At 49.8% G+C, this 26533-nt stretch overlaps 2 protein-coding genes across 4 annotated transcripts; one reads left to right on the top strand and one right to left on the bottom strand.

Moving 5' to 3' along the window:
• Window positions 1–244: 244 nt before the first annotated feature.
• Window positions 245–1308, top strand: LOC137161037 (heat shock protein 30C-like). The gene has a single exon (XM_067560038.1). It carries the CDS (start codon window positions 324–326, stop codon window positions 1008–1010), a length of 687 nt encoding a protein of 228 aa, XP_067416139.1. The 5' UTR covers window positions 245–323; the 3' UTR covers window positions 1011–1308.
• A 4991-nt stretch (window positions 1309–6299) lies between these two features.
• On the bottom strand, window positions 6300–26149 carry LOC137161062 (ubiquitin carboxyl-terminal hydrolase CYLD-like). Of its 3 annotated transcripts, none has more exons than XM_067560074.1 (15): window positions 25974–26143; window positions 24371–24865; window positions 23558–23839; window positions 23242–23317; window positions 21255–21463; window positions 20329–20482; window positions 18816–18972; window positions 15624–15734; window positions 14125–14216; window positions 12832–12898; window positions 11498–11630; window positions 11022–11130; window positions 10667–10785; window positions 8403–8622; window positions 6300–7828 (listed from the first exon to the last, which is right to left on the bottom strand). In XM_067560074.1, exons 2-15 carry the CDS (start codon window positions 24845–24847, stop codon window positions 7644–7646), a joined length of 2391 nt encoding a protein of 796 aa, XP_067416175.1. In that variant the 5' UTR covers window positions 24848–24865; window positions 25974–26143; the 3' UTR covers window positions 6300–7643. The 3 variants fall into 3 exon arrangements, with proteins under 3 accessions (XP_067416175.1, XP_067416176.1, XP_067416177.1); XM_067560075.1 differs by having other exon boundaries at window positions 18816–18951; window positions 25974–26142; XM_067560076.1 differs by lacking the exon at window positions 8403–8622 and having other exon boundaries at window positions 7661–7828; window positions 25974–26149.
• Window positions 26150–26533: the final 384 nt, after the last annotated feature.

The following is a 26533-nucleotide window of genomic DNA, read 5'->3' as shown; positions in this document are numbered from 1 at the left end:
GAATCCGGAAACTTCAGGCAAAGCCCAGCCCAGACCCGCCCAGCCAGCCCTGGCCCGGGAGCTCCCCTGCCAGCGGCTGCTAGAAGCTGCTGGCCCGGCTCCGGCCCCGTCACCCCTGAGCAGAGCCAGGCCCCGCCCAGCAGCTGCCCACGGGCGGAGCAGGAAGGTTCAGGAAGCGCCTGGCAGGCCCTGCTCAGCACATAAAAGGCAGCGCTGGGGCTGCCGTAGCCAGTCAGCGGCCAGGGAGGAGCCAGGCAGAGGCAGCAGCAGCAGCAGCGTCTGGGCAGCTGAGCTGGGACCAGCTACTCCAGGCTCCCGTGAGGATGCTCCCGGTCAGAGTGTGGTCGACGCGCACCTGTGGCCCCATGTGGCTCTGCCGCAGCGACCCAGCATCCAGCCTGCTGGGGCCGGGTCCCCACAGCCTGTTCGACCAGCTGCTGGGGGACGTGCAGACACACCTGGAGGAGATGGAGCGAATGAGATGCTCCCTCCTGCTGGCTTATCCCCTGCTAGCCGGGCAGGGCCAGGGGAGGAGGGAGCCGAGGCAGAGCAGCATGTCCCTGGCTAAGGGGGCTGGGAAGGAGCCGGGGTCCCAGGAGCAGGCGAAGGAGAAGTTCCAGCTCTCCATGGACGTGAGCGGCTTCTCCCCAGACGAGCTGATGGTGAAAATGGACGGGAGGAAACTGACGGTGACGGGGAAGCAGGAGAAGAAAGCGGAGTCGGGGGATGGCGTCTGCTCCCAAGAATACAGAGAGATGCGCAGAGAAACTCTCCTGCCGCCAGACGTGGACGTCCAGGCCCTGCTCTGCTCCCTGTCCCAGGACGGGCAGCTGTGCATCGAGGCGCCACATCTGGCCCTGCCAGCTGCAGAAGAGAGAGCCATCCCCATCAGCGTGTGCCAGGGGGTGAACGCAGGGGAAGGAAACCTGGAGATGCAGGGAAAGGAGCCGGGGAGCAGCGAGATGGGGACAGGAGGAGAGAGAGAGGGGAGCAGCCCCAGAGACTCCTGAAAGCAGCCACCGACTCCAGTAACCCTGGGACTCGGCTCCATTGATTGCCCTCAGCCCAGCTGGAGCAGCCATTGATCTCCGTGTGGATGTTCGTGAGCCCGTTCCTGGGCTCTCCCGAGCTGTTCTCGGCTCCAAGCTCTGTCTGCAGCAGAAATGACTGTGGGATGCTCTGTGACTCTGCTCCTTTTTGTTCCAGCATCTGGGGGGGTTTTGTACAATTTTTACACCTCTCTTGAGTTAGAAATTAAAGATTTGTATTTTACGTACAGCCTGGTGTCGGCTGATGAGATCCAGTCCTTTGCGTTTGTGTTTGAGGTTTCACCTGTAGAAATAACCCCCGTTTCTGCCAGGGCTGGTCCCAGCCCCATTTACAGGGATCGCTGCCATCGGAGTGGGCGGAACAGGACCCCGCTGAGGGCTCAGCGCTGCTGATGGCAGGGTCCAGTCTGAGGCAGGAGAAGCACAGCTGTGCTGAAAGGCCAGTCTCTGCTCTGAAGGGGGTGTCAGCGAGTGGGGGAAGTCATGGGTGGGGAGGGGACAGGGACCAAACACCAGCCCAGTCTGAGAGAATGGAAAACTCGCCACCAAAGTCAGGTCCCTGTTCCCAGCGTGTCAAGGCGGGGGATGCGGGGGGGCACTTGGCTAGGGAGGGGCCCAGGCACCGAAGAGCAGCGCTCTGTTTTCAGAGCCCCACCCTGCACCATACCAGGGGCACCCCCAGGGGCAGGGCCTGGCCAGCGCAGAGAATAATTGTGATGGGAGTAAAATACAGAAGCAACCTCGGCAAAGCTACGTGCACAGGCCCGTCAAGTGGGGGCCAAACATGGTGTTTTCTCTCCTCTGGGAGGAGGGGCCAGCCGCACGGCTCATGGCTCCATCGGGAATCCCAGCTTGCTCCTGTCGTCCCAGGCACTCAGGGATTCACTAGCAGGTTGTGGCGGCAAATGCTGCGTGTGCTAGGAAAGCTCCTTCTGCCGCCCTGTGCTGAGCCTGCCGGGTGACAGAACCGGGCTCTGGGGGGAGCTGCAGGGAGTTCTCAGCAGGAGGAAGAAGGCGGCTGTAATTCAGATCCTGGGTGGAGGGAGGGGTGGAAAGGGACATTAAAGGCTGAGGAAAGGCCCCTCCCATCCTAAAAGTGGAATTATTAATGCTCCTGCTGATAAACCATCTCCTGCTGTGGGGCCTTTGAGCTGAGCATCCCAGCACTGTACACTGATTCAGATCCTCCCACCTCTCCTGGGGCGGGGGAGGAAGGTTTATTGCACCCATTTTACAGACCAGGATTCAGAGGTACAAGGAGCCGATGGTGTTTGCGAGGACTAAATGGAGGGTCGGGGCAGAGCCACGTCTGCCACCCAGGAGTCCTGCCTCCTATTCCATTAACTAACAACTCAACCTGCTGTTACAACTGATCCAAAGCACTCCTGGACAAGCATGTCTTATCTCTCTCCCCAGCCCACTGCCTCCTTTTTAGTGCCCCATTGACTGCCCTGCGTGATACGTTTTGAGGAGGCGTCTCTTATATTTCACTCACTGCACTATTCTTTCCTTTGGCTCCCTAGGGACCTGGGTGAAGCAGACACGTTTCAGGAGAGGTTCCATAACACTAGTCCTGGCTCAGATCCTTCACGGTCCCTGGGCGTTGCTCTGCTCAGCGATGCAATGCCTACCCCTCGCTGGCCCTACACCCACTACGATTTTCAGCCCAGACCTAGGCACGGTTGTTACAAATGGGCCTATAATACTTGTCCCCCCCCGCTGATCAAACAGGCTGTGGGGATCTGGAGTTGGAGGATGGCATCTGCTCCCAGGAATACAGAGAGATGCGCAGAGACACTCTCCTGCTGCAAGACATGACCGTGGACCAGCCCAGCTGCAGAACGAACCCAGCTCCTGCTCTCTTCATCCCTTTGGCTAGCGGACCTGCTTCCCTTTATGCACCCTCTCCCTCCTGTTTGTAAAACGAGCCCCCTCCCTGCCCCACGGCTGGAAGTTTTAGAAGAGCCCCTCAAGGAGGCCAACACCAGCCCCTACTGCCTCGCTGTGTCAGGAAAGGGGGCGGAGGAAGGCTCACAGACCGACCCAGGACAGGGACTCCAAAGAGGAGTCAGGCTAGCGTGGGGTCAAGAGCCATGCGGCCCTAATAGGAGATCCCTGCAGGGCATGAGCCGCAGAGCCCACAGCGACGCGCGCTGCTCTCCAGCAGGGCTGAAGACCCCCCAGCGGGAGAGCCGGGGGGGGGGAAAGTAGGAGGAAAGAAACGGGCTCCAGGGGGGGTAATACTGAGATTGCGGGGAGGACGGAGGGAAAGAGGAGTGGGCCGAAGCAGCAGTAATATGGGGTCCAGGCTCAGGCTGCAATGCATGAGAGAAAGCTCAAGTATACGCAGCAATGAATCCAAGAAGAGGCCTAGCACTGACCCAGTCCTGGAGCCCAGCTGGCTGGGATCAACCCTGCAGAGGCGGACGGAGTGAAGGATCTGAGACACGAAGCCATCCCCCCCTCTGGAGAACAGGCACCAGAACAGGAAGGGGAGGGAGCCCAGCCGGATTCTTCCTACCAGTTGGAGAACTGGTCTCGGATTCCCCGGAGAGCGCTCTCCTGGTTTTTCTAAGCACCAGGCACGTGAGCAGTGTGTGTCAGTTCACCAGGTGACGGGGAGCGTCAACCTTTCCTGATCAGGTCCCTGCACCCTGCCCCCCTCCGTCTCCTCCCTTGTTCACATTCTCCTCCAGCCTCCTGTCCCCTCACCAGTCCTGTATTTTCCCTCCCTTTTCCTCAGTCTCCTACTCCCTCACAGACCTCCTTTGGCACCCCAATTCCTTGCCCCCCGTCAGTCTCCTCGTGCTCCCTGACCCCTCTGAACCCTTAGACGCAGCCAGCTTGCTCAGGGTTAGTCACGCAGACCAGGGTGGCTATTAGTCTGGGGAATCTGACACACAAATGGTTCCTAGCTGTCATCTCTGCACTTTCAGATTCACACAGGCAGAGCGCTCCTGCTCTGACTCCCACTGTGCTCTCACCGACAGGGGAGACTATTTCCCTCTTAGCCCCGCCTGGGGAAAATCTCTCATTGAAAAACAAACAAACACAGCAGCACTCAGGCCAATGGCTCTATTTGAAGACATATTGAAATTGAACTGGTATAAATTAACTAATCGCATTGCCTGAAAAATGAGACCAAGAATTCTCCTCCCCAAATCAGTTTAAGGCAAAGTTACAGAAACCGCTAATAAAAGAGACTAAAGCATCAATCCTCAGCACAACAGAAACAAACCTGTAAAATATGCAGAGGTTCACACAGTACAGAAAACACCAAGTGAGCAACACACTGCACAGGGAGCACTGCGGGTGGCTAATGAACAGAATTCCTGTCTGAGGTACAGGTACAGGTACACTGGGTTATTCCAAGTGAGGTCAATCAGGTGTCAGGATTCTCCCAGCGCTACAGACTTGTGACACACTGTCACAAATTCAGCAGCACCCACAGGCGAAAGTGAATGGCCTGTACTTGTTCTGGCATTAAAAGCTTTCCACCATCCGTTTTTAGGACACTGCACAGACGTACTGATGGATGATCCTAACGCAAGATGAATTCAGGGAAATCCGACTGGATTTGTGCACCCCACTATTGTTCTGATCAGATAAATTCATTTTGAAAGTGCTGAAACTGCTTTGGTATTTTTGCAATGTGCATAGGAGGAAAATCCAGTAGAAACTCTACAGATCTTAAGGACGTGCCCCCGGCTCAGCTCTTTTAAAATCAGATCAGATTAGAAAGCAAGGCTTGCTTTGTCACCGTGCAGGAGCCACGTCATGTCAAGAGAAAGGCACCTTTTTAAAAACATTTTTGCCAGAAGTGCCTGGCATGCTTAGCACTATAAAGAGAAACGAATCACGTAAATATCCAAAGTAAAAATAATCTGATATTCAACATTTACAGTGTAAAATCTCAAAAGAGCTAACTTGCACCCTAAGAAACCACAGGATGGCTCTGAGACACAGAACGCTGGCCCATGATATACCTGAGAAAAGAGGCCAGAGCTGTAGAGATGTTCTATGGAGACAAACAACTTGGGCCTGACCAGCCCGGACAGCTCATTATGGCTTTGAAAGAGAGCGGAGAAGGAGGTTTTTGTTGCTCTATAGATAACAGGGCATTAGCCAGGGCAAGATCAGTAGGTCAGTTTACATTAGAGAGCAGGAGAACCCAGCAACCAACACTTCAAGGAAGCTTGATTTTCCTGTCGGAGATGTAACTGAAGTGAGCAACATGGAAAAAAAACCCAAGGAGGTGGTTTGGCTAAAGGAATCTGTTTGCCCCAAAGTTCTCCTGACTTCCTCAGACAGAAGCACTGAATTAGTTGTGGTGAAGCTGCGAGTGAGTGAAGGAACTTGAGTTCAGACAAGACCAGCTGACAGGCAACAGAAGTACTGGGCACCTGGAGAACATGAACCCGGTATATGTTAACAGAAGCCAGCAATATGGGAGAAGATATTTTGGGCTGGGATCTGCTGGAGGCTTTCAAACCTCCTGTAACTCCTGGAGCCCACATTCCATACAACACTAAACACTATTACCCTGTTACCTTAGACACCCCAAAAGCTTCGCTCCTAGGAATGGTGCAAACACAGGAGCTAACATGTATTTAAACAGCGGGTGATGCTAATTGGGGCAGACCAGCCACCAGCTCCAAGGCAATGGGAATTACAGGTGCTCAGTACCTGTCAGGATCAACCCCAAAGGATGAAAACGTCAAAATCAAGGATGACGTTTTTGAGTCAAGAAGGGGCATCAGCCTTACTCTGAATTTCCTGGCTTGCGTCAGTCGCCATCGCAACCGTAACTCTTTGGTAGCTGGGCACGTGTTTTGAAAGCCAATTCAGATAACAGCATTTGCTCTAGTTCTCAAGGCCGTTGGGCAAACCCAAGTTCATTATGTGGATAATTTTCTCAACAGCTGAAAAGGCCCCTCCACAAGTCTGTCAGGAAACAGAATGATGCATTTCAATACCGGCATATTAACTCAACAGCGAAAACTCACGCTTAGTGCTGCACTGGTTAAATGCAGAGTGGCCGAAGCACAGGGCGAATGCAACCCATTCTGCTAAGAACCATGACTTCCCTCATCTGTACTGGAAAGGGGCAGCCCACAGACTGCAATGCTCCAGCTTGACCCAAACAGATAAGTTACTCAGATCAAGACAGTGTTACGTGCTGTGAGTTGCAGCGGCCGCACCCCATGTATAGAAGAGAGCAGCTGCAATCAGCTACCTGTTCTATGCCCATTCGCGGTGCCCCTCAGCTTCTTGACAAGTTGTCAGCATGAGCTTTGGTTGGGTAATGTTTGGGCACCCTGAGCCATAGCACAGACTCTCTTATGGGCGTCCTCTCGGTGTTAAGAGAACAGAAACTTCACTGCAGGCTCAGCCCCAAATTTGCAAATGTTAGTAACTTCACTGCTTTAAAATTGTTGTAACCCAGTAACTTCCCCCCGACAGACCCTGACCCTTAGTCCTGTTACGGGCAGAAAACCTGAACATGTTCATTTTCAAAAAAGCATTTTTTCCTGGTTTTGTTTGGTTATTGCTTGTCCACATGCCCTGCAGGAAATCAGAATGAGCTTTAAAATGACGAGGTACAGCTAGAAAGCCAAACGCTCTGAGCAATTGCGCAGCCTTTGGGGAGGATGTGCCTACGCTTCTTTTTGACTCAAGGTGCCCCAGTTTTGTTCTTAAAATTATATTTTTGGTCAAAGTGCAGCTTGAAACAGCGACACAAAGCTTCAAGTCTCAAGCCAAATTTCATGTCTAAAAACAGACTTCCAATAAAAAGCGCTAGTGATGTTAAGCAGAAGCGTCAGAGAGATCAGTGCTGAACCGAGAGAGTAAAGGAGCACAAGTGAGTTATAAATACGCTGGTGCAGATCTGCATCCAGGGAATAGGGGTGTTGTGAATGGCCCCAGTTACTGGGACCTCAGGATCAGTCACATATCCCAGAACTTATTGCAGTTCTAAGAAAAATTCCCTTCCTGAGATAGCTGACTCCTAACCATCTAGGAGGTGCTGACACACATTTGCATTTACATTCAGGAAGCCCATGAAATGAAATGTCACACAGAGGGCTTGTGCAGTTCTCTTGTGTCCTGTTGAAAACCTGAGTGTCACAGCCCTTGCCTTGACTTGGGCTTCTTGATTCCTGAGCTCTAGAAGGAAGAGTTAACTGGGAGAGGGGAAGGCTGGAGGGGGGTTCTGGTGGGCCCACTGCAGCAGAGAGGGTCAGAGAAGGAAGGACAATGAATACCTGGGGTGCAGGGAGGGGAATGGAATGAAACTGAAGTTCTCTCACTCAGGATAGGTAAAGCTGTAAACCGCGGTTCAGAGTCTGGATTTGCAGTAGGTCCAGTCTCAGGTTTTTCACCACTGAATGCTGCTCTGATCAATAACCTGACGCTAGACTTTGGAAGAGATTAGCAGAGGCAAAGCTGAACGGTCAGCTGACCCAGACTCTGGCTGGGTTTTTTCGATTAGCAGCTGCAGGCAGATACTGTCTGGTGTGAGCCAAGCCCACATTTCCAGCACCTCACTGCTCTGCCCGTGTGCAGCAGCGTCTCTCCCAGCCCAGGCTGGTGTCATTTGTAAAGTGCCATCTTCTCGCTCTGGTACATGTAAATGTAGGCATCACAGAAGAGGCGTTTGGCCACTCCTTCCATGTCCCGGGGCTGCTCCATGGCCAACGCTGCCATTGGCAACTGCAGGTATTTGGCAACTTCAGGGCACAGCGTTACGATGGGAATGTTGAAGCCATTCTCATCACCTGAACAAAACACAGACACAGAGAGAGAGGTTTGAGCCCAAATCTCAGTTCCCAGGGGATGGCTGTCTACCGCACAAAAGAACACTACAGCAGGTGGCATTAACTGGGCCCCTGGTCGGCAGTTTCAGCAGAGGGGCCAAGGACTAACGGGGGCATGAAGGAGCTGTCTTTGCACCCCTCGAAGTCCCTCTAGTTGAGGTCTGAAGCACCTGAGGGGCAGCGATAGGGAGAACCTACCTGGCTACTACCTGTTCTGTGGTTGCACAGAGGCTGCCCGTCCCCAGAGCTGTCAAGCCAGCACCATTCACCAGCACTAAACTCACTGTAAAACGATACGTTGGTTTTCAGTGCTGCGTGGGAAGTAGTTCTACAGGTTACTGAAGTGAACCATTTCCACGCTTCCCAGAAGACTGACCCAGTGGAGTTTGGACAGACAGGCCTTCTGATTTACATGACAGATCTGGGGAGACGTTACTTAGGTCTGTTCTGAGCTGGGATTGCAATTCCTGAATGGGGTCATGAAGGCGCAAAGGGCTGGCCGGCTGGCCTCCCCTCCGAGCAGAGCTCTCCTCACCGTGCCTGTCAGCCATGCTGTCGAAGAACATCCAGTTCTCTTTCTCTGGTCCATACTTCACAAAGGAGACGTAGTGACTTGTCTCTATGCAGAGCACTGCGAAAAGCTCCATCTTCTCCCGCGGGATTCGTGGGCTGCCCACGTGGCTTCTGCCCTGAAACTCCTCAGGGACATGCAGTTTTGCCGGCCTGTGCGCTTTGCGCAGGTAGTGAGAATGAGCCTGGGGGCAGACAACAGGGGGCGCCAGCAGGTCAGTAGGGCTACCACAACTTTATATACACCTAAGCGGAAGGGAAAGGGGCTGTGTCCGCGGATGGGCTGTCAGTCAGTCACCAATTCATTCTGAGGTCACTTGCTTTCCACTCAACTCCTCAGCTGGGTCTTTCCCACGTGCCAGAAGATTGCAGCATGGTCCTCGCCATAGTCTCGATTCTTTCCATTCTTCGGCCACACCCACATCCACACACAGCATTCTCCATCTGTGAGCACATACTGAGAGGCCTGCCAGCTGTTAAGCCTGGGCAGCAGTTGGTTGGGGACCTCTCAGGAGAAGCGAGGGTGCTGCAGGAAGTGGAATGGCTTTTCCCTCAGATCTGTCCAGAATCAGTGCCCCAGCCTGGTAAAGCACATGGGGTCCATATGGATGAGGGGTGATGTATGTGCAAGTTCATCAAGGAGTGGTAGATACGCTGGAGGGCAGGGATAGGATACAGAGTGACCAAGACAAATTGGAAGATGAATCTGATGAGATTCAACAAGGACAAGTGCAGAGTCCTGTACTTATCATAGAATCATAGAATATTAGAGTTGGAAGGGACCTCAGGAGGTCATCTAGTCCAACCCCCTGCTCAAAGCAGGACTAACCTCAGCTATATCATCCCAGTCAGGGCTTTGTCAAGCCTCATCTAAAGATGGAGATTCTACCACCTCCCTAGATAACCCATTCCAGTGCTTCACCACCCTCCTAGTGAAAAACCTTTTCCTAATGTCCAACCTAGACCTCCCCAACTGCAACTTGAGACCATTGCTCCTTGTTCTGTCATCTGCCACCACTGAACAGCCTAGCTCCATCCTCCCTGGAGCCCCCTTTCAGGTAGTTGAAGGCTGCTATCAAATCCCCCCTCATTCTTCTCTTCTGCAGACTAAACAAGCCTAGTTCCCTCATCCTCTCCTCATAAGTCCTGTGCTCCAGCCCCTAATCATTTTTGTTGCCCTCCGCTGTACTCTCTCCAACTTGTCTACATCCTTTTTGTAGTGGGAGGACCGAAACTGGACACAATACTCTAAATGCAGCCTTACCAATGCCGAATAGAGGGGAATAATCACTTCCCGCGACCTGCTGGCAATGCTCCTAATGCAGCCCAATATGCTAAGAATCCCAGGCACTGCTACAGACTGGGGACTGATGGGCTAGGCAGCAGTACTGGAGCTGGATATGAGTTAACAGTCTGCCCTTATTGCCAAGAAGGCTAGTGGCACATTGGGCTGCATTCGTAGGAACATTGCCAGCAGGTTGAGGGAAATGATTATTCCCCTCTATTCGACAATGGAGAGGCCACATCTGGAGTACTGTGTCCAGTTTTGGGCCCCCCCATTACAAAAAGGATGTGGACAAGTTGGAGAGAGTCCAGCGGAGGGCAACAAAAGTGATTAGGGGGCTGGAGCACAAGACTTATGAGGAGAGGCTAAGGGAACTAGGCTTGTTTAGTCTGCAGAAGAGAAGAGTGAGGGGGGATTTGATAGCAGCCTTTAACTACCTGAAAGGGGGTTCCAGGGAGGATGGAGCTAGGCTGTTCTCAGTGGTGGCAGATGACAGAACAAGGAGCAATGGTCTCAAGTTGCAGTGGGGGAGGTCTAGGTTGGATATTAGGAAAAAATTTGTCACTAGGAGGGTGGTGAAGCACTGGAATGGGTTACCTAGGGAGGTGGTGGAATCTCCATCTTTAGAGGTTTTTAAGGCCCAGCTTGACAAAGCCCTGGCTGGGATGATTTAGTCGGGGTTGGTCCTGCTTTGAGCAACGGTTTGGACTAGATGGCCTGCTGAGGTCCCTTCCAACCCTCATCTTCTATGAGTCTATGATCATGGGGCAACTACCCTGAGTGGCCAATCCAGTCAGCAGCGCTGGTCTGCTCAGGAAGGAGCCTCCCACCTGAATGGTGCAGGGAAAGCAACAGAAGCTCAGAGGTTTCCATCTGTGATCTGCCACCCGGAAGGGGGCCGGGCTGGGGGGATCAGTGAACACATGGAGGGGAAGACTGGATACCTGTGTGCAGCAGTAGTTGCAGTATTGCTTCATCCCCGTGGCTGCAAACCTCTTGTCTTTGAAGCACGCGGAACACTCCTGGGTGGCTACCTCCCCACACACAAAGCACTCCCGGGGACCTGAGGTGGGAACACAAATGTCAGAAGAGGTTTTGTTACAGGGAGCCTGTATGCTCTGGCCCCTGCCGTGCCTGCCATGCAAGCCCCGCTCAGTGAGGAGGAATCACAGCACAGTCCTGCCCCTACTGTTCAGCTGACAATCTAACTAGGCAAGCCTTGCCATGTGGATCCAAATGAGCCTGTGTTAGCTCTCACATGCAGGACAGCCCCAGAATCACCAGTACCCAGAAACTTACTGTCAAGCAGCAGGTCGGTGATGTCCAGCTCCAGGGAGGGAATGATTTTGCTGAACATTTTATATTCCTTCCCGAAACGTGGCATTTGGATAATGAAACAGGAGGGGATCTGGGAGAAGAAGAGCAAGTCACCAAACAAGGAGAGAGAACTCCTTGCCCTGCCCATGCAATCCCCTCTGGGACCTTCTCCAACCCGGCAGCTAGATGACACGTTCTCCACTCAGGTTCTCCACTTGGTGCCAATTGGAGCAGCACACCCCATTACCCATGCATATCCCTTCTCATATCCTCTACTGCATCCCTCAAGTCCCGGTGGGGTGCTGGAGGCTTGCTGCATTGTGATCTTAGGTATAAATCTACTAAGCACCTTACTGTGGAGATGGGGAGTAAAAGGCTCTAACCACCAGTCAGGCGCATGGGGCAGGAAATGAAAGCAGACATGAAAGAGAGAGGAGAAGAAGGGGAGCTGCACTCACCTCTACTAGCTTGAGATTGGAAGACAGGAAGGAATGTTCCACTAACTGCTGCACATTGGGCACGACCAGATCCTCTTGCTGGTCTATGAATATCTGGTAATAGTAACACTCCTGCTCCTTCTGGCCTCCAGACCTGGAAGCAATGTTGAAGAGTCAGGGCACCGGGGTCGCCTCTCTGCACGATCTTCGTAGCCCTTGGTGCCACGGACGGCGGAGCTCTCACAGCAGCATTTGGGTTTTAGCACAGCCTCCAACCCTGGCACCAAGGGCTCCCAGCTCTATCTTTCAATAAACTAAGCATTTTTCATCCAGAAATACCCAACGAATGCCATGGTGATGGATACCAATTAAGTATCATCCTCAGTTGCATTCTGTTCCTTTAAGATGGATGGGCCAAACACACTCCCCCCACTTCAATTTAAAAATGAAGAGACACTGATTTTCTTTAATGTCAGTCGCTTTATAGTGTGACCAGGAGATTCCTATATCTGAGTTATAAGGTGCCTGGTTTGTGATCCAGCAGCCTGGAAAACTGCAAAGCAAAACTTGCTGCATTCACAAGGCAACTTATACGGAAAAGCTCTTCCAGGATCATTCTGTCCCCCTGAAGCAGCAATGCTGGGACAGCATAGAAAGGATTCCTATTAAGCGACCCCTAGCAGGAGGGTTGGAGTGAAGTGAGACAGGCTTCTTTGTATCCACTGCTTTTCTGAGTAGCTGCATGATACCTCCACAAGGGAACCCAGAAAGCCAACAACCCCAGGCTATGCACCTGAACAGTGCGGCTGGTTTTGATCTTCTTCAGAGTCCCCAGCCGAAGCAACTCTCCTCTTTGTAGGAGTCCCCACGAAACAGGGCTTCTGGGACTAAGCTCTGTGGATTCTCTGTTTGGGATCTCAGCCAGTGTGGCAGTCTAGAGACACCAGACTCTTCAGAGGTATCTGTGATACAGCTCCACAGCCAACCTACTGACGATTGGGAACACGAGCCCTGTGTTTCTCGTGCCACCACTGGCCCTGCCCAGGGATGACACTACACATATCATCACTCCCTGAAGGTGACACACCTGGGAATAATGTATAACTATCACCTCCAAGTACAGTCCCTGGAATGTGACCTTAGAGTGGTGGGTAGGCAGGGATTCAGTGGCAGAGTGAAGGATAGTCAAGCACAAGGTAGTGACACATTTCTCTATCTCCTTCATGCACGTGGGAAATTCACTGATCCTCTCCACTCAGGCATTATCTAATGAACCAAGTCACCTCCTTCCCTCCCCAGTCTGAAATGTGGGCAGCAAAGTCACTGCATGAGTCAGATCACAGAAGGCAACTTACTGCAGTTTCAGTAGTGGCTCTATTCCTAAAATGTGATGCATGATGAGATTGAGAAACTCCTCAGGGTCTGAAAGTTCATGGAAATCACAGATCAGATCAGGCCAAGCCAAACCCAACACATTTCCCTGACCCACCTCATGTAGAAGGGGAAAAGCACTGTTAAATATGGGCTGGTGTTTTACACACAGAGCTTCTCCTCTTTCACTCCAGGTATGGCGCTGGTCTGATTAGGAGCTGAAAACACTTGGTTAGTTTCATAGTTCAAAAGTTCTATGGTCAGCATAAAAACTGAAACAACCTTCCACAGAGAGAGAGAGAGGAGAAGGACAGCAGCCTGGTAAAAGGACACATTTCTCTTAACCCCTCCAGTGCTGAGTGATTTCTTAGCTATATTGAGGGTAAATCACATTCATGCATCACAGATGCATTCATTCCATTCATTTGCGCTCAAACAGCCTGGTGAGAAAGATCTTGATAGATGTTTACTTCCAGCACTAAATGCATTAACTGACACTGAAACCAGGGACAATGCTGGAAACTGAAGGAACAAAGAGCAAAAGTCTGGGCAGTCTCTAGTCAAGCTACAAGAACATAGCAAACAGATGAAACAAAAATACTGTTCAGTAAATGACAGGACATGAGACCAGAAGATTTAATCTCATTTCTACTTTTTCATATTTATACCACCATCATGGGAGCATTGGGTATTTCAATAACAGTTTGGCATTCTGCAGCCCCTTTCATCTGCATATCTGAAAGCACTTTACAAGTCTTATGTCTGAGCAAGTCAGAGACATATGGTATTACTTCAGCTACCCGTGGATGGGAACGGGGTAATTGTTCAGACACGCACAACAATTAAGAAGAACGAAGGAAGAAGAATCTAATGTCCAACTGAATCTGGGGAGGAATTTAGGTGAGCAAAATGTAATGATGTGATGTGGAACCTGGCCAAGACAATGTGGTTAACACCCCTATTCAGACTAGCAGAGTTGAACTCCAGACTGCGAATACAATCCAGTGGGTCAGGTAGAAACTGCTCTGGGGCAAATGCTGCCTGGGTGGTGGTTTCTTCTGAGCCACAGGCCAGCTGCAAGGGACCTCATGATTCCAATCTTTCCATCACACTGGGGGACCCTCCTGCAAGGCCAAACCTCAGCTGAAGGGTCTGAGGAATTCTCCATATAGCAGACATATATTTCAAAGAAGTGTTCTGGGGGCAAACAGGAAACTAGCTTGTGGGCCCCCTGAGGGAGAAGCAGACCACCCCGATGTCAGACGTCTGCACATTACCTTTCTCAGACGTGGCAAAGCTGGAACACTGGCCCTTCTCAGTCAGCTGCTCCCTCAGGTGCATCACGCTACTAGCGGCAACAAAGCCATTCCTGGGAATGAGAGGAAGCTGGGAATGATCTCTCTGTGCATCGGCAAACTTACATCTCAGTGGCAGAAAACACTGCAGGTGAAGGGTGTTGCCCACATTCCAACATCCAAGTCAAGACGCACACTCCCAAAAGGCCAGGAGAAGTTAGGGCCAGAGGCCCAACCACAAGCCGCTCGGCGCCGACACCAACACCACTCCTCTCCGATAACCACTGGGGAGGGAAGGAGCGTGCCACATATCCTTGATGAAGGCCAAAGGATACTCACTGCCCACCACAAGGCCCTGCCTCAGCCACCAGCCTTACAGTCTGGCAGTGCATGGGTGGCCCTCTGAAGTCTTCAGTATTTCTTATGAGCCAGCTGTTAAGCAAGGTGGATTACTTGCTCCCTGGAGACTTTGCTCCCGTATCAGCATCACTCCCAGCCCTGGGAGCAAGAAATCAGGGCCACAGATTAAATCAGAGTCCTTCATGTGACAGGGCCCGGGCACAGCCTTTAATTAAAAACGTCTTCCCCTCTCCCACAACTTCTCAACCGAGACCTCTGAACGCCAGGGATGCCTTCCTTCGTGCTCTCACCTTCAACCGTGAGTCATGACAGCCTTCCTTCTGGCCAGGGAGAGTAGGATGTGGTTTGTCAGCACCACTCCCAAGTCCTCTGGAGGGGTCAACAGAGAACCGCAGGTGGCCTTCTGCCAGGGGCTGAGCATACTGAGCGTACTGCCCCTACACCATTCCAGGACTGAATTCTAGTGGGAGACTTTAGATGGACTCATGGAGGCCACGAGAGCAGCAGGCTAAAGAACCAATTGTAATGGCCCGTTCAGCCATTCCTCTGAAATGTAACATCACCATCTCTGCTGCTGACTCCCTTCTTTAACCCTAACCCTTCACGATGCCCCAGTGCACAACATACCGACGTTCAGCAAAGGAAACCCACACTCTCAGCTGTCAGTGGGTTAATACGAATGGGAAGGAAGAATAGGAAGAACTTTAGAGTTGGCCAAGAGATGTGAATCTCTAGGACAGCGGTTCTCAACCGGTACACCGAAGAAGGCTAGGTGGTATGTGAGTCGTGCCGCGCCGCCGAATCTGCCGCCACCGGAAGGGCCCACCCACCCTCGCGAAAGTCTGCTGCCGAAAAGGGGAAACGGCGGAAGGGTTTCGGCGGAGGGCATTGTTCCCGCCATGGAGCCCACCGCGAAAGCCCGCCGCCACCGGAAGTCCCCCCTGTTTTTTTCCCGAGTGGTACTTGGGAAAAAATGGTTGAGTACCGCTGCTCTAGGATATTCTTTATCTCAGTAGCATCTGAATCAGACAGACCCAGTACCGCAGGAAGGAGGTGATAGCAGCATGGAGATTACAGAAGAGAGACTTCCTGCTTCCAGGGGGCCTACGTACAGGACTCACCGTCGGAGGGGATTCACAATCTCATCCCGGAGGATCTTCTGGACATGTCCGTCGGGAGGGAGGGAGGGCTTGAAGAGCATGGAGTCCAGTACAGAGGTGCAGGAGAAGAGGCTGTGAGGAAAGAGTGGTTGGTAACATTGCTGGATTTGCAGCAACAACTAACAGCAGCCAGTGGAATGAGGGAATAACACAGGTATTCTATACAGAGCATAGAGAGCGAGAGATTTACAGAGTCACAGATTCCAAGGCCAGAAGGGACCACTGAGATCATCTAGTCTGACCTCCTCTTTAATTGAGCTTGGCAGAGTTTGGGTTTTATTTTCTTTTCTTTTTTCTCATTTTTATTATCTGTCAAAATTAACACGGATATTTAGATTTTTATCAACTTGAATTTTCACAGTTGCAGGAAATAATGGGGGGTGGGGAGTCAGACAATTCTTTGGTGATGGGTCAGACAATTCTTTAGTAACAGTAGATGTTGAGATTCTAGAAGTTAAAACTAAAGTTAAAGTTATAACAATTAAAACACAAATTATCAACATCATATGTCAAAATATACACAGCTAGTATCCTTAAATCAAACTGAGCAATAATATTTATTGAACACTTCTGCCTTTTTTGCATTAGTATTGATAATTCTACCATCTCCATCTGGAAATATTTTTTTATTGGGTGTGTGTGTGTGTGAGGTGAAATAGATATTTACCGACATTAACTGACAAATATCTACTCCTTCCAAGCCTATCTATAACACAGGTCATAGAATTTCCCCAAAATAATTCTTACAGCATCTCTCTTAAAAAACATCCAATCTTGATTTAAAAATTGCCAGTGATGGGGAATTTACCATGACCATTGGAATAGTGTTCCAATATAGAAGTTAATTACCCTCACTGTTAAAAATTCACACCTCTGATTTGTCTAGTTTCAACTTCCAGCCATTGGTTTCATGTTATACTTTTCTCAGCTGGACTGAAGATCCCATTACCAAGTGTTTGCTCCTCATATAGGTACTTCTAGACTGTAATATTATCACCCCCAACCATTCTCTTTGTTAAATTAAATAGACTAAGCTCCATCAATCTATCACTATAAGACATATTTTCTAACCCTTTAATCATTATCATGGCTCTTCTCTCTAAACAATCTCCAGTTTATCAACATCCTTCTTGAATGGTGGATACCAGAACTGGACACAGTATTTCAGCAGTGGTCATGCCAGTGCCAAATTCAGAAGTAAAATAACCTCTCTACTCCTACTTGAGATTTCCCTGTTTATGCAGCCAAGAATCACATTAACCTGTTTGACCACCGTGTTGCACTGGGAGCTCATGTTCAGCTGATTATTCACCATGACTCCCAAATCTTTTTCAGAGTCAAGAACCGATCCCTGTGGGAGCCCACTAGAAACACACCCACACAATGATGATTCCCCATTTAAAAATACATTTTGAGACCTACCAGTTAGTTGGATTTTAATCCATTTAATGTGTGCCATGTTAATTTTATATCGTTCAATTTTTTTAATCAAAATGCCTTGTAATACCAATTCAAATACTTAAAGAAGTCTGTTACATCAACACTATTACCTTTATCAACCAAACGTGCAATCCCATTAAAAAAAGATACCAATTTAGTTTGACAGCATCTATTTTCTATAAACCCACGTTGATGGACATTAATTATGTTACCCTCCTTTAATTCTTATTAAGTCCTGTATTAGCAGCTCCATTATTTTGCCCGGGATCGATCTCAGATTGAGAGGCCTGTAATTACCTGGGTCATCCCTTTACCCTTTTAAAATACTGGCACATTAGCTTTCTTCTAGTCTTCTGAAACTTCCCCAGTGCTCCAACACTTATTGAAAATCAACATTAACAGTTCAGCAAGCTCCTCAGTCAGCTCTTTTAAAACTCTTGGATGCAAGTTATCTGGACCTGCTGATTTAAAATGTCTGACTTTAGTAGCTGCTGTTTAACATCCTCCTGGGATACCAGTGGAATGGAAAAAATGTCATCATCATCAAAATGATATGACATCCTCTGTTTTTCCCCAATACAAAGCAACAATATTTACTGAACACTTCTGCCTTTTTGCATTAGTACTGATAATTCTACCATCTCCATCTACTAATAGACCAATATCTTTGTTAGGATTCTTTTTGTTCCTAACATATTTAAAAAAATCCTTAACACCGCTGGACCATAGATTTCTACTTGTGTTCCTTTGCTTCTCCTATCAGGTTTCCATAATTCATAGCCTGTTTTATATTATTACTATTGACTTCTCTGTCTTCCATTTGTTATACAATTAATTAACTAAATTGCTGCCTTTTTCCTCAATTGTGGCTTTTTTGGCATCTAGTAAAATGTTCTTAAACAATTCCCAATTATTCCCATTTTTCTGATCAAATTCTTCTTCCTGGCTGATGTGGCTCATAACTATTTTCAGCTTTGTGAAATTTGCCCCTTTAAAGCACCAAGTATTTATATTACTGGTCTGAACATTATCCCACATGGACATTATAAATGTAATCCAGTCGTGATCACCTGTATCTAAGCTACCATTAATTTTTAGATGTAAGGATGGAGAGATAGAAGGTGTGAGATTGGGCAGTGTGAAATGAGAAAGTTCTTCCATGTATTGTGAAGGAGTGAAATCCTGTGGCTTGACTAATTTATGAACAACATTTGCAGCTAGGCAGGATAAAATATTCAAATCTTCAGGGATAAAACTGACTGCTTTTGGGGGTCACCAAGGAACCTTTCCCCCCCACATACAGCACTATACCATCAGCGAGATGCATTACTGGAGGTTTCTCTGAAGTATCAGTCTCTGGCCATTACCTGAGATGACATACCAGACTTGAGAGACTAGCAATATGATCTAGTGGGGCAATCTAGGATTTTTCATTACACACAAATGGTATGCGCTTAGCTTCTAAGAACTTCCTCCTTTAGATTAGGCAGGAGATCGGGACCTGCCATCTGTATGGTGCAGCTCTATATTAAAGAGCAACTGCATTCTATGCTACTTTATGCCACTTATGTGTAACCCCCAGTCTCTTGGTGAGCTGCCCGGTTTGACCCTCAGTGAGGACCATCACTCCTGGATTACGGTCATCACTTCACAGAAGGAGGTGGTCAAGAGAGGCCATTCTGCATAAGGTTAAAGAAGAGTTGTGCCTCCTACCTGAAAAGAGCAGCATCCATGTAGCAGGAATTGCAGTGGCCTTGAATCCCTCTCATCCGCCCTTGTAAAACACGAACAGCTGTGCTATTTCTGGGGGGAGGAGAATTGGCCAGAACCTGCGGACTATCCATCTCTCCTGCAACAGAAATAACAGAAGCTGCTTCTTTTAGCATTCCCTTATACACGGGGCAGCTTTGCCCTCCTGTTCCTTTCCTGTAGGCCTCGGCCACCCATAAAGGTCACAACCCATTGTTTGTTCTGTACTGTACCCTCCCGTGCCTATAGACAGCCACCTCTTTGGGATGGGGACTTGATTTTTGGCACACTTACCCAATATAATCTACTCCAAGAGCACAGAACCATAACCCCAGCATTAGAGGGAACCTCTGGGCAATCTGCTGATCACTTGTTCGGCCACTAGACTTTTCAGCCACTGCACATTCCCATCATCTACACCGCCACTATTATCCTCATCCTCCTGTCAGCAAGCATCTGTTGCAGAAAGTGCCCACAGTGGAGAGAGCTAGTTTCCTGACCCTGTGTTGAATGGAAGCTTGAGATAATGGGATCTCTCTGTAAAGTATTCCTAGAAAATGCTTCTGCATTGAAGTGTTCAATAACCAGCTACAGGGATTCTCCGGACCGGTGCTGGAAGCAGAAGTTGGTAAGTTAATGCACATTCACCACATTTCTGCCTGCTTGACTTTGGTACAGGATTAGTTGGTCTAACCATACCGGAGGAAGGAAGGAGCACTGCCCTAGCTCAGGAAAGCAGAAAAATGCAGATGTAGTGTGATCTGCTCTTCCCTGCCCTGTAAGTCTGCTGTGCCTCCATGAGTTCAAGAGAGCTGCAGAAGGCTCGGGGCGCTTATTCTGAGGAGTTTACTGCTCTGTCCTGAAGATCTACACCCTTCATTCCAGCCCAGTAGGGTCTCCTACCATTCCAGCTAGTCCACAACTATTCCACTACAGCATAAGTAACCTCCGGAAGAGCAGACCCAGCATGCAATGCAAGAGGCAAGGGGCTATTAAAGCAACAGGGCTGTGACAGTCAGAGGATCTCTAATGCTTTAGTCTGACAACATCCCTGTGTAGTTGGTAAGAATCACTCCCATTTTACAGAAAGGAAAAGTTAGGTAACAGAATTTAAGTGACTTGCCCAAGGTCACAGCAAGTCAGAGGCAAATGTCAGAATAGCACCCAGGATCCCCACCTCCCAGTCCCCTGGCTTGAACACTAATAGCTTGAAAATGAGAAAATGGAAGTGAAAGGAAGAGGGAGAGAACAAAATTAGTCCTAGAGTCAGTTCTAACGGGGACGGATTGTGGAATATAAAGTGCAGTAGATTTAGTGGTGGCAGGATAGATATCGGGGCTATTCTTTGGGAATGGGGGGTGCACCTTGGACTCAGAATTATAATTTTACACAAAATGCTGGTCCTCAAGAAACAGACTAGCAAACACCAGCCACCTTCCTGTCCCAGTCTGAGTCATCAGCTTCTAAGGGAACTTACTGAAAGCGCTAGGGTCCAGGGAGGTGCCACTCACACACTGGAAGCGCATGTCGGGCTGGCATGACTGTAGCTTCACAAAGAGGCCCCGCTTTGGGAGGCAGCGGAAATAGCGCATGCCTTGCCATTCGCCATCTGTGACCCCCTTCTCTTCATCCTGTGAAAAGGGCAGAAATCCATCCACGAGCAGTTCCAGCAGGGCTTTCTAGGAATAAGTCAGCTAAGCAGCACTTAAAAGCACAGTGCAGAAAAAGGGTAACAGCAATGTGATCAAACACGCTATTAAACAAATCATACAGTCAGAACTGCACATATCTGATGGTTGCACCAGGGCTGATGTTAGGAAAGGATTTCATGACCTGACAACTGCATACTATTTTTGCAACTACTTACTTATTTTGACCCATTTTGTCATTTAGTTTGGTTACATTTTAGACCCGTGAATCTCTTTTGGCAGCACAGAATGCATTTCATGAATCCAAATCTCAACAGCAGCAGCAGCTGTTGTCCAAGGATCTCAAGCACTTTGCAAACAACTAATGAGGCCTCACAACACCTCTACAGGCAGGTGAGAATTATCCCATTTTACAGGTGGGGAAAAAGATAGAGAGGAAACTTGACCAAGATCATTCAGTGAGTCAATGGCAGAGCTAGGAATAGAAGTCAGAAGTCCTGGCTCCCTGTTGCATGCTCTAACCAACAGACCACGCTCCCTCCACTAAGGAAAGCCTGTGTACCAGCACCTCTATTATCCCATCCATGAGCCCAGCAAGAGGCCAGCTGTCAGCTTTAATTAAGCAGTATGAAGTGTTAGCGTCCCAATCTAGGACATGCTGAGAGACGCGAGGTCCAAAATCAAGGGACTTCAAAAGACACGGCAGTCTGACCTTAGTGCCCTAAGGGAACAGAACTATTATTTTGCTACTTACTAATTCAACTCCTGCCATTTTGTGTGTAATGTTGGGCAGGTACCCCAACCAGCGAATGATTCCAGAGACTGGATTCCCCTTGTCTAAGGTGATTTGTACCATGGAGTTCACATCCAGGGATCGTTTTCTACTTTCCAGTTCCTCTCCACTCTCGCTTCTCTCTCGCTCCATTAGTCTCTGAGATTCCAGGACCATGTTCGGCTCACATACTGAAAATTCATACAACACATAACAGAGCATGGGCAAGAGCTGGGGTGGAAAGTCAATCTTTGTTCATTAGAATAAGTGGTTGCCAAATATTTTGCAAATTGTTTTCCTAATAACAATACAACCTAGTATTTCTGTACTTCTCAGAAGTGGATCTAGGCTAATGGAAAGAGTCTGAGGCTGAGAAGGATATAGCAGAACTGGAAGAGGTTCACAGAAGGGCAATAAAGATGATCAAAGGTATGGAACGGCTTCCACATGAGGAAAGACTAAAAAGATTAGCAAAAACCAAGAGAGTTCTGTAGCATTTTAAAGACAAACAAACTTCAAAAACAGACTTCAAAGAGAAACTGCAGAATTGGAACTCATCTGCAAACTTGACACAATCAGACTGGGTCTCAATAGGGACTTGGAATGGTTCTCTCATTACAAGAAGTAATTGCCACTGTTCACACATTCTCACCTCCTAATCAATGGTCGTGAATAGGCCTCAAGTGCTCTAACTGAATGGACTTTGCTAATACCTAACTTCCCCATTGTTGTTCCTTAACCTTAGATGTGTATATATATATATATACACACCCCCAATCTGATTTCTATTCCTTACATCTGACGAAGTGGGTTACAGCCCACGAAAGCTTATGCCTGCAGAAATTACATTTGTTAGTCTTTAAAGTGCTACAGAACTCTCGTTGTTTTGGCTGTATACAGACTAACACAGCTACCCTTCTGGAACTTTTCATCATAAAAAGATTAGGGTGTGTCAGCTTAGAAAAGAGATGTCTAAAGGGGGGAGATGATAGAGATCTATAAAATCATGAATGCTGTGGAAAAGTGAACAGAGAAGTGTTATTTACCCTTTCCCACAAAACAAAAACCAGGGGTCACCTGATTAAATTAATAGGAAGCAGGTTTAATACAAACAAGAGGAAGTACTTTTTCACACGATACACAATTAACCAGTGTACTCATTGCCATGGGATGCTGTGATGATCAAAAGTAAAACTGGGTTAAAAAAAGAACTAGATAAGTTCATGGAGGATAGGTGCATCAATGGCTGTTGGAGTTGCGTCCCTGACCATCTTAGCTATATTTGGGGCTACACTAAACCTCTGACTGCCAGAAGCTAGGAGGGGATGACGGGGGTAGATCTCTCCAAAATTGCCCTGTTCTCTAAACTCTCACTTAAAATTTGAGACAGGGCACTGAGCTAGATGGACCATTGGTCTGACTCAGTATGGCCGTTCTTATGAGTGTCAGGAAACTTGGGGACTGATTCTCAGTCAAGCTAAGGCTCTTTTATGCTGCTCTGGAGAATTCACTACTTCTTGTTGGTAGTTTGTTCTAATGGTTAATTCCCCTCACTGTTAATAATCCGGGTTTTATTTCTAATTTGAATTTGTCTGCCTTTAACTTCCAGACATTGGTTCTTGATCTGCCTTTCGCTGATCGACAAAGAGCACGGTAGTACCCTGTATTTTCTCCCCAGGAAGGTATTTATACGCTGTAATCAGGTCACCTGAGTCTTCTTTTCAATAAGGTAAATATACTAAGCTCTTTAAGGCTCTCGTTGTAGGACATTTTCTCCAGCCCACAAATCGCATTTGTGTTTTTTCCAATTTTTCAACATCCTTTTAAAAATGTAGCAAACTCTTCTGCTGTGTTTTAGGCTTGTCAGCCACACTACAGAAAACAAGGTGAAAGAAAAGAAAAACAGCAGCAAATCCAGATCCACTGGGTTCTGCGTGTATAGGAGGGCTGTATTTGTGTGCTGTTTTACCTGGAGAGAGCAGCCCTTCCTTCACAACAGAGTCCATAGGGATGTCTCTGAAAACATCTGTTGTTCCTTCTTCTTCCTATAAGTGACAGTGCAATAGAGGGTTAACGCCAACTCAATGATCTGTAAGTGGTGGGGTGCGATGAGGAAAGTCTCCCACAGGAAACAATGGTTTTGTCTGCCCTAGACAAAGACTTCCCTCCACACAATCTTACAACAGCACCACGTGTGTGGGAACTGATTTTGCACATATATAAGGTTCCTACCAAAAAGCAGGCTGCAAGGATAACAACAAGAAAAGAAGGCAAGCTCCTCTTACTGGGCAAACTTTAACAAACCACTGGGTTCCCTCCTTGTACACGGCCATAGCTATTCCTCGTCTGAAGACATCGTCCAGGTAGAAGCCAATTGTATCCCCCACTTTCACAGGGACAACCTCATCCACATCCAGGTTTGGCTCCTCTTTCACTGGGTCGCTGCCCGGCGCCGGGATAAACTTGATTTTGTTAAGAGGCAGAAAGAGCCCATGGTTCTGCTTACACTTGAAATACTCAGAGCCGTTATAGGTGCCATCGCTGTGGCCTCTGCCTTCACCATCACCCTGAAGAACCAGCAGAAAAGAACATTACATTCTGGGCAGGGACAAGTCAGAGAGAAGCCACCCAACCCTTGGCACAGTGACATGACCTTATTTCAGAAATGAGGTACCCACCAAACCAAATAAGAGCAACAGGGCTGTTATACTGGATCAGAATTGTAGATCCATCCCCATTTTACAATGAGGAAACTGAGTCAGAGAAAGAGGAAGAGGAACAAATCACACTGGGACTCTGGAACAGAGTCAGGAACAGAACCCAGGAGTTTTGATTGCAATTACACTGCTGTTACCAGTGGAGAACAGTGCCTTGCTATTAGGATTAAGAGGCTAAACGTTCAGTGCAGTATGATTAGAACTAGCACTCCCAGGATGAACTCTGATTTCCTGAACAAGAGGTTTGATTATAAGATGTGTGCAGGGAGGCAATGCAACTGCACTTCCCTCGGCCAGACCCCTTCCATTGGGCTGAGATGCTGGGCCTACATACAATTAATTGAGGGGGAAGAAAGAGCCTCCCTCCCTGAGTCACCTTACCTGTAACTCCACCCCAAAGTAGGATGGACAGAGTGTGGAGGACAAAGCGCTCTTGCTGATATTCCCAACATAGCGGATGGTGCCGGTGAACAGTTGCCGGTTGAGATCCACCACCACCGGCTGGCCCACTGTAGCCTTCACCGCCGCTTCCAGGCTATGCCTCTCCAGGAAACAGTTCAAGCGCTCGGTGAGGCTGTTGATGGCCAGGAGGAAAACAGCTTTGTCCTCACTCACAGGCTGAAGAATTTCTGCATTGATCGTGACTATGGAATCGCCATCCAGCATGGTGACCCTCAGGTACCAAGACGAAGTCCTGCTGCTGACAATACTGTTCAGATAAGTCTGCTCCCTGAGGAAGCACATGCTCCCGGCTTGAAAGAGCTTGCTGCCATACCGAAAATCATCTGTCAGGATGTAATAGATGTTTCCATCCCCTTGCGAAGGCAGAGGACTGCTTGGTACAACTGCTGTAGTCATCTTAGCTTCCACTCCGCCCTGAGAAGTTAGGGAATTACATCAGGACAGCACACGGCAGGTGATTATTATTCATTATGTGCTAGCACCCATATGTGCTAGATACTTTTCAAACACACAAGAACAGACCAGGCCTGCTTTGAGGAGATCACAGACTGAGGAGAGACAGGCATCAAGAAAGCGGAAGAACTACCTGGATTTTCTATACAGCGAGATTCATGCAGGCAGCCTGGCAGAGTGGGTTTTGAAAGGCTTGGAAGTGAAGAGGGTAGGTGTGCTGCAGGTGAGTTCAGGGAAGCAGAAACTCGCTCAGGGGGCTTTGTGGAAGAAGGATGAAGGTGGTAGTCGGAGAGACTGACAGATAGACAGACTGGAGTGAAAATATGGGCGGAGTCAGGAGGGGGAGGGGGGAGCTATGCAAAGGTCATCAATAGGAAGTGGCAGAGCTAGGCAGAACCTGGAGGGTGACCAGATATGTGGCAAATCTAGACATCAACGTCCTGGCTGAAAATCCCCCGTGCCACAAGGGACACGGGAGGACGTGCTGGGGAGTCCAACGCCAAACGCTGCCGCAGAACAGGCCACCACCGCCGCGCCAAGTGCCCGCACGGCAGCCTGGGGTCTGGGCCCGGTAAAGCAGGGCAAGGTGCCACACGCCAGCAGCGGTCTGACTGCTGCACCCCGCAGGACACCTGCCCTGAGGGACCCCGAGTGTGCCACGTCCGACAGAAACAGGGGGCCACCGAACACGGGATCGGGCTACTAGTCCACCTCGTCCTGGGGGGCACCGGGCGCGGCAGGGTCAGGAGCACAGGAGGTGTCCCTAGCCTGCCAGGGGCGGGGCCCAGCGGCAGTGGGGGGGTCACTTGGGGGGGGCTAGGGGGTCACTTGGGGGGGTCACTCGGGGGGGTCCCCAGCGGGGGGAGGGGTGCGCCACAGGCCAGGGCTGTCTCTGTTGGCGGGGGGGGGGGGGGCAACGTTCCCGACGGGAGGGGCTCTCTCAGGTGAGGGTGTCCCTGAGGGGGGTGTGGGAAGAAGTCCCCCCCCCCGGGGGGGTGTCCCAGCTGGGGGTGCCATGGGGGGAGGGGTGACCGGGGGGAGGGGGTGTCCCGGCCGGGGGGAGGGGTACCTTTCGCCCGAGGCGGGGACCCTGGAGCCCGCCCGGCGCCTCTCACCCGCCCCGCCCGGGCGCCGGTGCCTCTCGCGGCGCTTCCGTCCGTGTCAGGCCGGGCCGGGCCGGGGGCAACGGCCGAACACCATAGAGTCCGGGCAAGGGGCGGGACAGAGCGGCGGCCGCTCCTTCCCCGCGCGCCACCGTACAGCGCCCCCTGTCGGGCCGGGCCGGGCGCAACAGCGACCGCCGGGCCGCACCAAAGGGCCAATCGGGTGGAGGGGGCGGGAGGTTGAGAACGCGGCTGTCCTATCAGAGGCGGGAGGGAGGAGATGGGCCGGAGCTGGCTGAGCCTGCCCTCTGCTGGGGGACCTGCGGTGTGTCATAGCCTCTGCACTGCTGCCCCCTGAGGGGGAGTCCCCACCAGCCTTCCTGGGGGGGGGGAGCACCACTCCACTGCTGCCCCCTTGTTTCAGGGCCATACAGCCTGGGGGCTGTGCACACTCTGGCCCTCCCCTGGTAGTGAGGCACCACAAGGGTCTGGGGAACCCTGCGGGTAGGACTCAGACCCCGGCCAG

This window comes from Emydura macquarii, unplaced genomic scaffold (genome assembly GCF_026122565.2).
Source record: "Emydura macquarii macquarii isolate MOO-44397 ecotype Brisbane River unplaced genomic scaffold, CSIRO-AGI_Emac_v2 contig_2246, whole genome shotgun sequence".
Classification (NCBI taxonomy): Eukaryota; Metazoa; Chordata; order Testudines; family Chelidae; genus Emydura; species Emydura macquarii.
The sequence above is the reverse complement of the archived record's forward strand: the minus strand, read 5'-3'. Positions and strand labels throughout refer to the sequence as shown.

What these genes read in the sequence shown, in the direction of transcription:
- LOC137161037 (XM_067560038.1), top strand. Translation starts at nt 324, where the DNA reads ATGCTCCCGGTCAGAGTGTGGTCGACGCGCACCTGTGGCCCCATGTGG.
- LOC137161062 (XM_067560074.1), bottom strand. Translation starts at nt 24,847, where the DNA reads ATGACTACAGCAGTTGTACCAAGCAGTCCTCTGCCTTCGCAAGGGGAT. An exon ending in CTTTGCCACGTCTGAGAAAG is followed by an intron (nt 12,899 to 14,124) that starts GTAATGTGCAGA and finishes ATGAACTTTCAG; the next exon opens with ACCCTGAGGAGTTTCTCAAT. An exon ending in GAGCCACTACTGAAACTGCA is followed by an intron (nt 11,631 to 12,831) that starts GTAAGTTGCCTT and finishes CATTGCTTCCAG; the next exon opens with GTCTGGAGGCCAGAAGGAGC.